The 17,641-nt window shown below is 42.5% G+C and overlaps 1 protein-coding gene across 1 annotated transcript in view; it reads right to left on the reverse strand.

Annotated features, from left to right (window-relative positions):
- The window catches only part of P3H2 (prolyl 3-hydroxylase 2), a 118,008-nt gene that overhangs the window by 2,424 nt on the left and 97,943 nt on the right, over positions 1-17,641 (reverse strand). Inside the window, exons 9-14 of the mRNA XM_089508679.1 lie at positions 11,448-11,575; positions 10,297-10,392; positions 7,783-7,933; positions 5,291-5,408; positions 3,801-3,876; positions 2,044-2,184 (exon numbers count right to left, since the gene is read on the reverse strand). Of these exons, the coding sequence (XP_089364805.1) occupies positions 2,044-2,184; positions 3,801-3,876; positions 5,291-5,408; positions 7,783-7,933; positions 10,297-10,392; positions 11,448-11,575 (710 nt within the window). The remainder of the gene's footprint in view (positions 1-2,043; positions 2,185-3,800; positions 3,877-5,290; positions 5,409-7,782; positions 7,934-10,296; positions 10,393-11,447; positions 11,576-17,641) is intronic.

Raw genomic sequence — 17,641 nt, forward strand, 5'->3', positions numbered from 1 at the left:
TGTATGGGAGTTATGTCTTTGGAAGAGGACTTATCTATGTGAGAATTAGAAATGGTTAGTTTTGTATTCAGTAAAGCGCTGCTGTTACATTACTATGTAGCAGAGCTGGCAAACTACCCAATGAGCATTGCACACAGATGGACATTGTGAACCAATGGGAATTGTGAATTAATGCACATTAGTTTCAGTATACAACACACACTTTTGCGAGCATCCGAATACACATCTCTGCAATTCACTAACAGGTTTTCTTAGCACCTCTCTTACTTAGCTGAGTGAGTATGCATAATGTTTCATGAAGTAAAACGTGATTTAGGATTCCGGCAAATATCAGGATTGTAGCTCCATCATCTTAAAGCTATTCCTTGTAAGATCTCAGCCAATGCCTTTTGTTTTGATAAATCTGTCACAAAAACATCCTGAGATGTAGGAAGAATCAGGGAGGTTTTATATCAGGTGTGTGTTCTGTTCTATTTATGTTTTCAACTTTTGTTTGTTTTATGGGATTTTATACATTTTAGCATGATGAATTTAATTGTTTTTAAATGTTATTGCACAGTTTTTAAACCATTTTATCTGTGAGCTGCCTTGGCTCCTTTTCCAGGGAAAAGGTGGCATACAAAATAAATAAATAAATAAATAAATAAATAAATAAATAAATAAATAATAAGAATCATACAAAACCTCTCATAATCTCAGCCAGTGGCGTGATAACCTTTGAGAATATTTTGTTCTCATGTGCAGGAATGAAATAAGCAAAGAAGTTGGCTAAGATCTTAGGGTAAGCTTGCATGGTGTGAATCCTCACATGTGGAGTTACAAAATAATAATAATAATAATAATAATAATAATAATAATAATAATTCCACTTAATCACTTGGAATCCAAGCAGATTACAACAATAAAACGAGATACAGCGCGCCAGCGCCATATGCGGCCTTGAGCATATGCGCTCAAGCCGCGGGGCATGCGCGGGGCGCAAGGGGCTGCACGTCCCATTCAATTGAATGGGCGTGTGCGCACGTTGTGTCCCGCGCTCGCCCGCACCGCTGCGCCACCGCGCACAAGCCCCATTGTTTCCAATGGGGCTCGAGCATAGGCGGAATTCGCCTTACGCGGAGGGATCCGGAACGGATCCCCCGCGTAAGGCGAGGATGGACTGTACAGTTAAAAATTCTAAAAACCGCTATCCCTCCCTCCCATATGTCATTGTATTACACAACCCTTGTGTTGAATGGCAATTCACACAACAGAATGTGCCACCCAATGTTCATGGATGCCTACCTTCATGTATTATATATATATATATATATATATATATATATATACTTTTATTTCTATACCGCCCTTCCTATGATCAGTCCTATAATGGACTCATGTGTGCAACTCTGCCTCTGCAACCTTCAACTGAACACAGATGTTCTGCATTCTACAGACTAACACATGAATAAAGACACAGAGTTGCAGCCATAGATTCCTAGTTCCAAACCATATAGGATTTTACAAGTCACAAGCAGCATCTTTTGCATCCCTTGCAAAACAGAACAGGAAGGCTTTGTATGCCTTTTACCATCCTGGCATTTTAGCTTAAATCTTTATCTCATAGCATCTTTATTTGGACAATAGCTTCCAGAATTCCCATACCAGTATGGAAACCTTGGGAACTATAGTTCCTCTCTCCAAAATAAATTTGGCAAATACTTCTCTCTCTCTCTCTCTCTCTCTCTCTCTCTCTCTCTCTCTCTCTTTTTTTTTTTTTTTTTTTTTAGGCTGGGGCGGGGAATCATGAGGAGCTCTAGATATTGTTGGATTGCAATTCCTATCAGCTTCATAGCAAGCAAAGTCAATCGTGAAAAATGCTAGGAAGTGTAGTCTACTGATATTTGGAGGGCCCCATGATTCCCACCCCTGTTTCTGGATTTCTTTGAATGTAGAGACTATCTATAGAGTATCCCTCAGAACAGGACATTTTCACCCTGGTTGGTGGGCATTTGGGGGGCAATCCACCTAATTTGCACTCCCCTGATCACAGATCAAACTTACCAGTTCCCGATAAAGTGGGTTGAGAGTGAACCACAAGGCAACTGCACATCGCTGGCCTTTGGTGACTGCCTTCACACCATGAGGGTTTTCACCACCCGATGAAAAACTGATCATGCGCCCACATTTGGGTTTTATAGAGGCCTGGTGAGTAGACATAAGCATGCATAAGAACATGACAGAGGAAGTTCTGATTCAAAGCAAAACTCAGTCTCCAGTTTCTAACAGTGGATAAAAGCTGCAACATTACCAAGCTATTTTTCCCTTTAAAGCTATCCTAACCCCAGAACCGATTCATCTGAACATGTCAAATGCAAGCCATGCTCATTCAGGACCATCCAAGTGGTCAGCTGGTATCACATAGCAGTGGGTTCCATAGCTGAACTAAGAACCACAGGAAGATATACAATGCCTTGCAGAAATATTCATACATCCCTTTGATTTTTCCACTTGGGAAAGCCCCAGTACTAGAGATTTTTTATTTTAATTAAGATTTCTGCCACAATAAGAAATATTTTATATCTTCACAGTATTTAGCATCCTATGTCCATCAAAGGGCAATATATCCGTTCTAAGTCCAGGTTGTAATGTAGCAACCTACATTCCTTCAGTGAAGCACAAATATTTAAATGCGGATCTACACTACGCTGATACTCATCCCCTGACCTACAGAAAAGCCTCTGCAGCCTCACATAGCCATTGCATGCTTTGTAGGAGGCTGCTGCCATACTGCAGAACTAGCGCAGTTTCATGCCACTTTAACTGCCAATGCTCTATGTTATGGAATCCTGGGATTTATAGTTTGTTGTGGCACCAGAGTTCTTTGACAGAGAAGCCTAAATGTCTCACCAAACTACAAATCCCAGAGTTCCATGGCACTGAACCACAGCAGTTAAAGCAGTCTCAAACTGCACTAATGCTGCATGCAGCCAATGTGTTGTAGAAGCAATATGGTTCTTGCTAGCTTTTGTCACCAAACAGATAGGCTTGACTTGCAAACCATGGTTGTAGCCACACTGCTGAATTAAAGCAGTTTGACACCACTTTAACTGCCATGGCTCCCTCCTATAGCTCACAGAACTACAAATCCTAGAACTCCATACAATGAAGCCATGACAGTTAAAGCGGTGTGAAACTGCATTAATTCTGCAGTGCAGAGGTAGTTTTAGTGATACCTCCTTATTCTGTGGACAATCTATACTAATAAAGTATCATTTCTCAATATGGCCAGTTGGTGGCAGGAGAAGGCCAGGTAATTCCTCATCTCACTTGAAGGCTATTTTTAGTGGAGATTTTCTTTCTCCTCTCTGGCTTTTGAGGGCTTTTAAGCAGCCTTGTGATGAAATCTGGGTCCCAAGCTGGCAATGTCGCCTCCACCTGTCTTGCCAGGCATTTGAGCATCTTTGTGGTGATGCTAAACTCAACTGGATTAGCGGACAGTGATAGGAATTGGACAACTCACTGTAGAAGCTGCTGCTGTTGTGTGCCTTCAAGTAACTTCCAACTTACGGCAACCCAAAGGCAAACCTATTATGGGGTTTTCTTGGAAAGATTTGTTCAGAGGAAGTTTGCCGTTGTCTTCTCCTGAGGCTGAGACTTGCCCAAGGTCACCCAGTGGGTTTCATGGCCAAACAGGGAATTGAACCCTGGTCTCCAGAGTTTTGATTCGCTGGAGACTAATGCTCAAACCACTACACCTTGCTGGTTCTCCCACTGTAGAAGACAATCAGACATATTAAAGAAAAGGAGGGCTAGCTCACCGTTACTGTCTTGGCATCCATCTCAGTGAAGATGAAATCACCGCCTTCGAAATCATTGTTCATGTACAGGAGAGCACTAAGGAAGATAGGAGGAAAAGTAAGTCTTGGGGGGGCAAGGATATATGCACCCCTATTCTATACAGACAGACCTACCTGGAATGAGATCCCCCTGTGGGTCTTGTGAGACTGCAGCTCAAGCATGCATCTGCACTGTAGAAACAATGCAGTTTGACACCACTTCAACTGCCATAGCACAGAATCCTGGGATTTGTAGCTTTGTGGGGAACCAACACTTTGTGGCAGAGAAGGCTAAAGACTTTGCAAAACTATAAATCCATAGAAATGCCTAGAGGGGTTTTGTTTCTAGCAATTGCTAAAGTCCTTGCAAAACTACAAATCTGAGGATGGAGCTGAACACTTAAAGTGGCATCAAATTGCATTGTTTGTACAGTGGAGATGCATCTCAAGATACTTGAAGGGGCACATTGTGATATCATGGACATGTATTAAGCACTATTTTTCAATTTATTGGTTGCATAATAGAGGCTAAAGTAAGGAAGTATTGGGAAGAGGGAAAGAATGGCAGGTTGGAGTGAATGCTGATTGATGAAATGTTTGATGAAATTTGCATAAAGGCAATTAATGAGTTGGTGAATGACAGACTGCAGGTATCTGATTTAGTTAGAATCAGGATTTGTAAGGTGTATGAATGGCTTGTGTGAGAGAGTGTGGAAGATTTGAGTTCTGGGTGCATCTACACTGTAGAAATAATGCAATTTGAAACCACTGTAGCTGCATCCTATGGAATCCTGAGACATTCCCTCACCAGTGTGTCAATGCATAATGGGACCAATGCTCAAGGGGGCCGATGCGCATTAAGACAATTATCTTAAAATGTTCTAACTGGTATTTATTTGTTTGTTTATTCAATGTATATCCCACCTTTCTCTTGGGATTAGACCCAAGGTGGCTCACAGTATGGATTAAAACAAAGTACTAGTAAAATCCTAATAATAAAACCTTCCCTCGATTTATACATGAGGTCGACCAACACAAGTATATTCGGTAGTTAAAAAGCCACTAAACAAGTTTTTTTTTTAATTGGGACATATTAGAGCATTAATTCAAAACACATTTAAAATACAGTCAGAAGATGTTTTTAAAAAGGACACAATACCCCATAAAGCACCCTTCTGTCTCAACCCACTAAAATCTGAAGACCAATTTAATTCAAAAGTTCTTTGCCTGCTGGAGAAAAGAGAGCAGGGATGGAACCAGCCAAGCCTCCCACGGGAGAAAGTTCAACAACCCCAGAGCAGCCACCAAGAAGGCTCTGTCTCCCATGTCCTGCCCAAATGTACCTGTGATAGTGGAGGATCAGAGAAAAAAATCCTCCCCCAAAGCTCTTAAAATTTAGACAGGTTCATGCTAGGGGGTTCTCTTTTAATAAAATTAAAATGTCTTCATGCCCTCCAAAGTGAAAGACCCACCTGTAATCTCGGAAGGTGTAGGCAGGAGGTTCTTTCCAACACTCATTGGCTTCAGGGTCCAGTAGGCAGTTGTCCGCATGGATGGGGTGGCTCAGGTCATTCCTCCGCTCCTGTTGTCCTGAACCAGACAAAAAATATTACTCTTCAGTGGCCAACCCCATCCTGATATTTTTTGAGACTGATGAAGACAATCCTAACAAGGCAGGTCTTCAATTTATTGCAGACAGCCATCAACTCTTGTGGGGGTTAGGGGTGCAGCCCTCCCCCACAAAAGTGGAAAAACTGTGAATACAGACCCACTATTTTTTTTTTTTTACCTGAGAGCACTTTTCTAGGCATCTGTAAGTCCTCCATCATGACTCTATGGTCAGCTTCCACTAAAAGTTGACCACAGATTCACGCTGGAGGACCTACAAATTCTAGAGAAACACTCCTTCTAAGCATCTGTGGGTCCTCCAGTGCAACTCTATAGTCAACTTTCCCAAATGTTGACCATAGAATCATGCTGTAGGACCTACAAATACCCAGAGAAACTTCCCTCAAGGCATCTGTAGGTCTTCTAGCATGACTCTATGGTCAACTTCTGCTGAATGTTCACCACAGAATCGTGCTGGAGGGCCTTCAAATGTTTGGAGAAACATTATGTTTGGAGAAACATTTGTTGGTCCTCCAGTATGACTATATGGTCAACTTCCCCTGATGGTTGACCAAGGAATCATGCTGCAGGACCTACAAATGCCCAGAGAAACATTCTCTCTAGGCATTTGTAGGTCCTCCAGCATGATGGCTGGAGGACCTACCGATGTTTAAGAAGAATATATATTTTTGGTGGCAGGTGCAAATAATCTGTGAATATGTGAAGTCAAAGGCTTTCATGGCCGGCATTAATAGTTTTTTGTGGGTTTTTCGGGCTATGTGGCCATGTTCTAGAAGAGTTTCTTCCTGATGTTTCGCCAGCATCTGTGGCTGGCATCTTCAGAGAATGCTTGCCTGGAAAAAGTGAGTGTATATATACTGTTTGAGCCTGGGAGTGATTTGCATGTGTCTTGTTCTGTGCTGATGGCAGTCCTCAGGCTGGGAGGCTAATGCAAAAGAGGATCAATGTCTGCTAATTGGGGATCATTATCTGCTGGGAAAGCCCCTGACTCTGAGGGGTTTCCCATTTGCATTTGCTGAGTCCTTATTTTGCTATTCCTCAGGACTGGTAGCCAAATATTGTTCACTCTAAGGGTTTCTTCTTTCCGATCGAAATTATCCAGATGTTTGTGAATTTCAATGGCATCCCTGTGCATCCTGACATGGTAGTGGTTGGCATGGCCCAGAATTTCAGTGTTTTCAAACAGTATTTTATGCCCAGGATGGTAAAATAATAAATAATAAATAAAGGTTTAATAAATAATAAATAAAAGGACTAAAACCCAGAGCAGATTTACCATCCCTTTGACATTAGTGCAAACAGCTGTCTCTGGACTGAGGTGCTCCTGATCAGCCCCACGGCAGATAAGGGAACAGAGATTCAGCTTATGAATTTCCACAATCCCCTCAAATATAGAGGTTCACAGTTTGGATGTACCTCTGAATTGAGCCCTCAAGATGGAGGCCCAGATTTTAGTAGTGATCAGAAATGCATCTGCACAGTTAAGGCCAGTGTGTCAGCTGCACCTGGAGATGATAGACACAGAGACATGGTGGGATCTGTAGTTTGATGAGCTGCACAAGGGCTCTCTAGTCCACCTGAATGGCAGCACAAATTCTAGGTAGCTCTCACCAAAGTGCAACATCCCAGGATTTCCAAGGATGCATTCATGACTGTTAAAGTGGTAGTGTACTGCTACACCTGTGTACTGCAGATACATTCCAGCTCACAAGAAAAGAGAAAAACACAGAAGCTGAATGGAAGCTGTATGTAAAAGGCTCATTATGGATGCAGCTGAATCCCTTCTTTCTGGTCACAACTGACATTTCTTCCCAAGCTGTGCACAAGCCATGAATTATAAAAATGTGGGAAATGGTCTACTTTTTCCATTTAGCATGGTATTAATTCCTCTGCCTGGCAGCAGCTTTGTACAATTATAAGCAAAGCCTCCTATCTGGTGTTTTCACTTGGTGATGCTCACTTACTCTGTTGTAGGTTTTAGTCAGAATTTTAAAGATGTGATGCAGTGTGTGAAACCATTTTGGGGAGAGGGTTTGGTGGAGAAAGTCCAGAACCTTGGATAGCATCTTTAAATTTCAGACTAAAACGTGAAGTGGTACCCCACAATCATGGGTGAGATCAGTCTCAATTTCTTGGTACTCTTGAGTTGGGCTCCTTCCCCACAGTTCTGGGAGAACAACAGAGCTGAAACCAGAAGCTACTTCATGCTTCAGCTGAACCTTGCTTCAGGTGAGGCTCCTCCACAGAGGAATAGGGTGAAGAAGTCCTTCCAACACTTGCTACGAAAGGATAGCTTTGCATTTTGGGAGGCCCCATTATCTCCTCCTGGACTTACCTGACAGGGCGGTCCGGCACACGAGATGTGTGTAGGAGAAATAGAGGGTGGAGTTGAGCATGAAGTAGGATTCTACAATCTTGCGGGCTTTCTCACTGACGTCGTAGAAGAGGCGGGCACTCTGCAGGGGGACACGACCCTCGTAACCAAACTGCAGGGAGAACAAATCAGGACCATTGAATCATTCCACATCGTGGCCCACCTGGCAAGGAGACAATGAGCCTCTCCCACGCTGCTGGATGGCAGGACCAATTGCACCTTCTAATGGTGACCTCAGGTGGTAAACGTAGCCTAGTTTATAGCCACAACCAGAGAAACCAGCGGGAAGTTTCCACATGCACAGGGGAACCCTAATTAATTAACCACCATTTTATTTATTGTTGGCGTTGTTGGTGTGAGCTTTCAAGGTGCTTCCAACTTATGGAGATCCTAAGGTGAACCTATCACAGGGTCTTCTAATGAGCGACTCACCAAGGTTACCCAATGGGTTTCCATTGCTGAGTGGGGATTTGAGCTCTGATCTCTAGAGTCATAATCCAACACTCAAACCACTATATCACACAAGCTTTTTGGCCCAACCCCTTTCAAACTTGATGGAAACATAATTCACCTGGGCTCCAATTACCAGCAGAATGGACCTCCTTCTCTCCATGCAGCTGATATTTGGTAAAACAGGTTGGGGGGCAGTTACAATTATGGCAATAGTGTCACAATTGTGCCTAAGTAGCAATCATGAATACAGAATGATTTTCTAGATTTACTCATCCATAACTGTTCCATATTCATGAGCACTAGTTAAGCATGATTTTGTCTCAATCATAACCCCCCACTTCAGATTTTACCAGGCATCAGCTGCGTAGTCCATTTTGCCATTGAGCAGAGCCCAGTTGAATGTTGTTTCTGCCAGGTTCGGGGCTGGGCTGAGCAAGAGGAAGTTACATGTTGCATCAGCAGATGATACATAATTCTGCCCTTATGTATTTATTATGGCCACTACCACCTACTTAGTTGGTGGACTCTTGGTATCCACTGGGGTTTGGTCACAGGAACCCCTTTGGATACCGAAATCCATGGATGCTTAAGTTCCATTAAATACAATAGCATTGTAATATGGTGTCCCCTTAGCTAAAATGGCAAAAAATAAAATAAAATAAAATAAAAATAAAAAAAATAAAAAAATCAAGGTTTGTTTTTTGGAATTTATATTTTCTTGAATATTTTCAAGCCATGGACATTTGAATTTGTGGATAAAGACTGTGGATATGGAGTACCAACTATACTTAACAAGTTACATAGTTAAGTTTAAGTAAACTTAGCTAAGTAATCTCTCCTGGCCTGATAGCTACCAACATGGCTAACTCTTCAGTATTCATGATCAGTACTTAGGCATGATTTTGTCACTATTGCTATGAATGTAACTCCCTCCCCAAATCTACTTTATCAGACATCAGCTACTCAAGGAGAAGGAGATCCATTCTGCTGATGACAGAGACATGGGTAAATTATGTTTTCATTAAGTAGAGCCTGAAAAAGACACTTAATTAAGTACAGGTTGAGTCTTCCTTAACTAAAATGCTTGGGACTAGAGGTATTTTGTGTTGTAAAATTTTAAAACAGATTTTGGAAGAGCTGTATTTGCATATGTGTACATAATGAAATATCTTGGGGATAGGACCCAGGTTTAACCACAAAATTAATTTACTGAAAGATATAGCCATGTTAGTCTGGAAAATCAGTAGGCAAAAAGATCTTGTAACACCTCTGAGACTAACTGAAACAAAGAAGTTAGTAGCATGGGCTTCCATAGACTTCAGCCTACTTTCTCAGATAGATGCATACAGGCTGAGTCTTCCTTATTCTGAATTCGGAATTTTGAAATACTTCAAAAACCAAAACTTTCTTCATGGCTGGCTGAGATAGTGACATCTTTCTTTCTAATGGTTCAATGTATGCAAACTTTTTATCATGAACAAAATTATTCAAAATCTTGTACAAAATTTCCTTCAGGTTATGTGTAAAGTGTACATAAAACATAAATGAATCCCATCTCCAAGATATCTCATTATGTTTGTTGTTATGCACCTTCAAGTGGGTTCTGACTTATGGTGACCCTAAGGGGAACCTAAGGTTTTCTGGGGCTAAAAGGATGTGACTTGCCCAAGGTCATCCAGTGGGTTTCCATGGCTGAGAGGAAATTGAACGCTGATCTCCAGAGCTGTAGTCCAATGTTCAAACCACTACATCATGCTGGCTCGCTATCTCATTATGTAAATATATGCAAATATAGGTATTCCCCCAAAAACATTATCCAAAATCCAAAACACTTCTGGTCCCAAGCATTTCAGATAAGGAAGATTCAAACCATACCCCTCCCTATTCCCAGTTTAGATTGCCATCTCTCAGGGGTACTTTAACTGTGGATTTCCTAAAGAGGTAACTGGTTTGACTGGATGATCCTTGGGATCTCTTCCTACTCTATGAAAACTAACAATAGTTGCACAGTGTGTCTTGCACCTTGAGAGCTTTGAGAACAGTGGCCCCTTCAAACTTCTCGTTGGGGGTGTGAGGTGAAGTCTTCCCTCTGTAGCCATCTCCAGCCAGCAGAACACCCTGAAAGAGGTGGAAGAGAGACCAAAGTTGTTCTAAAAAGGACTCCACAAAAGGATTCACAGGTTTGCCAAGCTGGAGCATGTCCAGAGGAGGCCAGCCAAAATGGTGAAAGGTCTGGAAACCACCAAGCCCTATGAGAAGCAGCTAAGGGAGCTGGGTATGTTGAGCCTAGAGAAGAGAAGGTTAAAGGGGGACATGACAACCCTGTTTAAATATTTTAAGGGATGCCATACAGGAAAAGAGATTCCATCTCAACATTAGGAAGACCTTCCTGAAAGTAAGAGTCCCAGAGTGTGGTGGAGTCTCCTTCTTTGGAGTTTTTAAAACAGGGCCTGGATGGCCATCTGGCACAGAGAGTGTTTGGATTGTGGCTTCCTGAATGGCAGAAGGGGGTTGACTAGAGCTTTCTTCCAACTCTAGGATTTACAACTCAGACAAATAAAATAGGAGTCTATAGGGCTCGACAGACTGCCCCAAAAGGGTGGGCTGGAGCCGCTTGTTTTTGTTGGGGGCAATTAGCTTACAGTTGCAAACTGCTTAGATACTGCTAGTAACTGTTTGGGTTTTTTTAAAAATCTTTCCCTGGCCTTCTTGCTTTGCAATTTGATCTCACAATATTGTTCTCCTTCATTGCAACATTATACAGAAAATCACCTTTGCCTGTGTGCTACCTCAGTGGCTACGCCAGGGGTGGGTAAAGTATGGCCTGAGGGCGTGCCTTCAAGGGTCAGAAATATTCTTTTAGAGGGCATGAGGGGTGTGTTGCTCTGCTTTTAGTCCCCCTGCCTATTTAGGCACATTTAAAAAAACAAGAAGTGAATCGGAAAGGAATTCTGCTGATTTTCTGATGTTAAAAAAAATCTTTCCTGGGCCTACAATGGTCTAGGGGCCTAAAAACATGGCAGAATGTCCTCCGGAGGGCATTTAGGGGCAAATATTGTGGGTTTTTTTTTTGTTTTGTTTTGTTTTTTGTTGGGGTTGGTGCTTCCAAGGTCTCCTGGGAGACTTATGTGCCCCCCTAGCTTTCTCCAGTTGCCCAACCTTGGACTACTCACATTGGCAATGTGGTGCAGCTCCCGGCACTCTGCCTCTGAGATCACATTGTCCAGCAGAACCCGCTGGGTCCCATTCAGCTGCTCTGAGTTATAGACCAGTTTCACATCCTCAAAGAGGAGGGGGCCTCCTAGATATCAAGAGAGAAAGGATTTTTGCCAGGCCTTCTTGGTGGTGTCCTTGCAGAGGTACAGTGGGGACTCTGAAGGCTGTGAAGGGAAATTTCAGACTGCAAGCCCTCACTATGAAAATCTCTATTGCAGCACCCCAAGGAAAATCAAAAAAATATTAAGAAGCTGTATTGATTGTCTGTCTCTCTGTCTGTCTGTCTGTCTGTCTGTCTGTCTGACTGACTATCTATCTATCTATCTATCTATCTATCTATCTATCTAGATTCAAGCACTTTTCATCCTCAGCAGAAACAGTGAGATACTTTCCTCTCTCTCTTGTTGCTGTGTGCCTTCAAGTCCTTTCCAACTTATAATAATAATAATAAAATTTATTTATATTTCCCGCCTCTCCCTGAGGATTGAGGTGGGATTACAACCGATAAAATCAAAGAATACATTTACACAATACTACATAAAATAATCAATAAAAACACACCAAAATACAGTAAAATCATTAACATAGCCAAGTCGTTGTCTGTGTCTGTACTATTGAATCAGGTGTAAAAAATTCTGTAAGATCCACTATAAAAGATCAGGTGGATAGGCTCACCGGAAGAGAGCCATCTTAAGTGCCTTCTTAAAGGCTTCTAAGGTGGTGATGAGACGGATCTCTTCCGGTAAGTTATTCCAAAGTGTGGGGGCCACGGCTGTGAACGCTTTGTGGAAAGTTGTGATTAGTCTGGTCTTTGTATGTTCCAATAATTTCTTCCCGGATGTTTGGAGAGTGTGGGGTGGATTGTGTAGGCATTCCCTCAAGTAACTCGGGCCCAAGCCATATAGGGCTTTAAAGGTAATAACCAACACTTTGTATTGGGCCCAGAAGCTGATTGGCAGCCAGTGTAATGATTTTAGTATTGGAGTAATATGGTCAGATCTGGATGTACCTGTGACCAATCTGGCTGCAGCGTTTTGGATCAATTGAAGCTTCCGAACTTGGTACAAAGGTAGCCCCATGTAGAGCGCATTACAGAAATCTAAACGAGAGGTTACCAGAGCATGTACCACTGTTTCAAGGTCCCTCTGGGACAGGTAGGGGTGCAGTTGGCATATCAACCAAAGTTGGTATCATGCACTCCGTCCTGGCCACCACCTCCACCTGAGATGACAGCTGAAGAGACGAGTCCAGGAGCACTCCCAAACTGCGAACTTCATCCTTTAGGGGAAGTGTGATCCCATCCAGGACTGGTTGACAAATCTCCATCCCTGGACCAGGGGTCCCTATCGCAAGTGCCTCCATTTTCTCTGGAGTTTGCTTTCCCTCATCCAGCCCATTACCGACTCAAGACAGGCATTTAGAGGAGAGATGCCATCCTTAGTCACTGCAGCAGTCAGGGACATAGAGAAATAAATTTGGGTATCATCAGCGTCCTGATAACACCGTGCCCCATGTCTCCAGATGATCTCACCCAGCGGCTTCATGTAAATGTTAAACAGCATGGGGGACAGGATGGCGTCTTGAGGGATGCCAGATGTCAGCTCTCTTTTACGAGAGCAGCTGTCTCCCAGCATCACCATCTGGAATCTGCCCAAGAGGTAGGAACAGAACCACTGGAGTGCAGTGACTCCAATACCCAATTCCCTCAGGTGTTCCAGAAGGATACTGTGGTCAATGGTATCGAAGGCCGCTGAGATGTCCAAAAGCACGAGCAGGGTCATGCTTCCCCTGTCAATGCCCAGACAGAGATCATTGACCAAGGCAACCATGGCAGTCTCAACTCCATATCCCACCCTGAAGCTGGTTTGAAATGGGTCTAGATAATCGGCTTCATCCAAGACAGCCTGGTGACCCCAAAGCAAAGCTATCATGGGGTTTTCATGGCAAGATTTGTTCCCCTGCCAAAAAAAGAAAAGAAAAGCACCAAAAATAAAATGGTTACTTGTGCAGTTTTGCAAATCAGCACAAGAAATATCATTTCAGTGCACTCATGCTGAATTGCAAGGTTGCACAACTGAATATTACTGCACAAAAATATCATGTTTCTGTATCCAAAACAATCATGTGAGAATTTTGGGCAAATAATGTTCTGAAATGTGAAGATTCTTGTCAACTCAGGGTTCTTCTCATCAGGGTTTCTGTACACTCAAGAAACATATCTAACAGTTCCAAAACACACTGCAGAAATAATCCAGTTTGATACCACTTTAGTTGTCCTGGCTCAGTGCTAGGAAATTCTGAGAACTGTACTTTTGTGAGACATTTAGCCTTCTTTGTCAGAGAGCTCTGGTGCCACAATATACTACAATTCCCAGGATTCCCTAGCAATGAGCCAGGACATTTAAAGCAGTCTCAGACTGGATTATTTCTTCAGTGTGTTTTGGACCATAGAACCATAGAGTTGGAAGAGATCCCAAAGGGCCAGCCAGTCCAGCCCCATTGTGTCATGCTGGAAGATACCATCAAAGCACTCCCCACAGATAGCCATCCAGCTTCTGTTTAATAAAAAATACTGCAGAACAAAGCTTCTGTGTGAAGGTGGTGTGGGTATGTATGTGTGTGCATTTGTGTGATGGCTTTTATAGGATTCCTTGCAAAATTTGCCTGAAAAAACCTCAAGCCAGGACATCCCCCTGAAATATTTTACAAAAAGAATTGAGTGCGGTGCCTGGAGATGGAGCCAAATCTGGAGGAGGCAGCAGCAACATCAGCAGCTGTGACTTGTGGAGATGGGATGATCTGTGAAGTAAGAGATTTGGGGGCTTTCTATTTTCCCTCTGGCTTTTCAGAAAACAGATGTGCCTCATTCTAAAAGGTTCATCCTGGAATCCCGGAGGAGGCAGATCAGTGCGGAGGCACAAGCCTACATTCCACATCTCCCTGTCCCTGCTTACAGTACACACAGCTAATGGAGTTTTTGTGGGCCAGCCAACATAAACCATTTTCTATTTTAGCTGCTAGTTTCTACTACATTGGGTTTTGTGGAGGTGGGCGTATTTGGTGCATTCGGTGAAAGAATCTACCGTTGTCTGAAATAGTCATCAACATTGCTGTGGGTCTATAAAAATGTGGTTGTGTGGGAGCCCAGCAAAGACTTTCAGATGTGTGGGGAAGGGGATGGATAGCCTCACTTCACAGCCAAACCAAATAGTTGCTTGTGGTGACAACAAGGTGCAAGGTATTCCTGAAATCAGAGCTTGAAAATAATCTGTTGAAATTTAATTTGTAGCTTTTGCCAGCTTTCTCGGCTGTCAAAGAATCCCCAAAACTGTTATCAGTTTAGGATGTAATTCTTTACTAGTTTTCTTCTTGAAGAAAGCAATGAGTAATTTAAACAATTTTCTTCCTGCTGTGAAAAAGTCTTTGAAAACTAACGAGTTTTAAAGATTATTCACATTTCCGGACTTATTCTCCACAAAATTTGCACATGGGATTTTTGTGCCAGAAACAGAATTTCCTGTGTAGAAAATAAAAATTTTACTTGTGCAGTTTTGCAACTCAGCACAAGAAATATCATTTCAGTGCATTCATGCTGAATTGCAAGGTTGCACAACTGAATATTACTGCACAAAAATATCATGTTTCTGTGTGCAAAACAACCATGTGAGAATTTTGGGCAAATAATGTCCTGAAATGTCAACTCAGGGTTTTTCTCATCAGGTTTTCTCTACACTCAAGAAACATATCTACCAGTTTTCAAATATTTTGCAATATTATTTCCACAGCTATTCTCATCTGGGTAAAAGTAATGACAGATACAGGGCAGCACCTCATGATAAGATAAGAACAACAACAACTTTCAATTCTTGCCCGCCTATCCACAAGGCCCGAGGCAGGGCACAACACAGATTTAAACATATAAAACCATTCAGGCTACTCCCGTAATGCAGAAATAATTCAGGCTGACACCACTTTAACTGCCACGGCTTAGTGCTACGGAATTCTGGGATTTGTAGTTTGATGTGGCACCAGAGCTATCCGACAGAGAAGCTTAACTGTTTCACACAAATCATAGAATCATAGAATCATAGAATCGTAGAGTTGGAAGAGACCACTAGGGCCATCCAGTCCAACCCCCTGCCATGCAGGAAATCCAAATCAAAGCATCCCTGACAGATGGCCATCCAGCCTCTGTTTAAAGACCTCCAAGGAAGGAGACTCTATCACCCTCCGAGGGAGTGCATTCCACTGTTGAACAGCCCTTACTGTCAGGAAGTTCCTCCTATGTTCAGGTGGAATCTCTTTTCCTGTAGCTTGCATCCACTGTTCCGGTTCCTGTTCTCTGTCTCAGAATTCCATAGCAATGAGCCAATGTAGTCAAAGTGGTTTCAAACTTGCTTATTTCTGAAATGTAGATGCAGCCTGAAGCACATTAAATTAAAACACAGAAACATAAAGCACATTAAAGTCATCCAAACATAAAATTAAGAAATAAACCAGTATACCAGTTTAAAATTGACTGGGTAGGCCTGCCAGAAGAAATCTGCAACACCATTTTAAACTCAGACAGCATGTTGAGCTGCTGAATCTCTACTGACAGGTCATTCCACAATTTGGGGGCGGCTGAAAAAAAGTCCTCTGGCTGACAATTGTCAACCTAGTCCTGGCAGACTGGAGTAAATGTCCACCAGAGGAGCTGAATATATGAGATGGATTATACATGAGAAAGCAATCCTGTAGGTAACCTGGACCCAAACCATGTAGGGCTTTAAAGGTAATAATCAACATTGGCCTGTTACAGACTGCCAAAATAAAGCTGCTTCTGGTCTCTTTGGAAGTATGCTGTTTAAATGATGCATGCATCCTAAGAGTCCAGAAGCCACACCAAAGCTGCACTCCAGTGCTTAGGAATGGAGTGTGGCTTTGGTGCAACTTCTGGACTCTTAGGACGCATGCATCATTGAAACACCATACCTCCACTGTGACTCGAAGCAGCTTTATTTTGGCTGTCTGTAACAGGCCATTGTGTACTTTACCTGGATACTAACTGGCAGCCAGTGGAGTGATTTTAGTATTGGTGTGATATGACTACTCCTGAATGTACCAGCGATTAAACTGGATGCCATCCGCTGAACTAACTGAAGTTTCCAAACTTGTTACACAGGTAGCCCAATGTAGAAAGCATTGCAAAAGTCCATCCTTGAGATTACCAGCATATGTATCACCATTTTTAGATCTTCCAATTCCAGGAAGGGATGCAGTTGGCATAAAACAGAGTGACATATCCCCTACAGTAAAGCCATTTATATGCAGGCTTTACTTTTTTGGTGGGAGCTGTAAGGGATTTTTGGTGGGTTTTTGCAATGAGCCAAAATGGATTTCCAGACTACCAGTTAGCCTCCGAATTCTAGTGGATAATAACAGGTCTGTGTTTGGAAAAGGAGTGACCCAGTGCTTTTCTTACCACTTGTGGAATCCTAGGTTGGGTCTGGCAAGCCTTGGGTGGGATCCCTTTATGTCATTTAGCAAATCAGCCACGTGTCACATGAAATATTGTGGGTAAAGAAGTATTTTTCTAGGAGGGAAATACTTCTTGGGGCCTTTGTGTCTTTTTCTTTTTCAAGCACACACAGAGGGGCTGTGTCTTTTCTCTGGACAGCCTGGTTTTTTTGGGGGGGGGGGGGGAGAGGATTAAAAAAAATGATTTTAAGAGGAAGACAAAAGCCAGGCATTTGGAAACACTCAGACCTCTTGTTGTTGGAAGGAAGCAGACTGGAACCAAATCAGATGGGAAGAAGGCAAAGGGGCTCTAAATCATAGGAAATTTATCTGTGTTTGCAAAATGGCAAGGGTTTTTTTTTTTTTTTTGTTCTTAAAAAAAAGTGGGGCTGGATGAATATAAAATAGAAGGCATCTGTGTAAATGCTGACCCTAAGGAACATTTCTACGAAAGTCAGTTTGGCGTATGCAGAACAAAGTCTGCCTGAAGCCAGCAATAAATAAATAAGCAAATAAATGAATAAAAATTACTGTCCCTGGGCCTCTGGCTGGCTCTGGCCTTTTCATCTGCGAAGAATGGTTTACCTTTGCAGCAATTGGGTCTATTCAGTCCTTTCCACAACAGTCTTCCCACAATCTGATGCCTTCCAAT

The sequence above is a fragment of the Sceloporus occidentalis genome, unplaced genomic scaffold (genome assembly GCF_023333645.1).
Source record: "Sceloporus occidentalis isolate IW3139 unplaced genomic scaffold, rSceOcc1.0.p SCAF_2, whole genome shotgun sequence".
Lineage (NCBI taxonomy): Eukaryota > Metazoa > Chordata > Lepidosauria > Squamata > Phrynosomatidae > Sceloporus > Sceloporus occidentalis.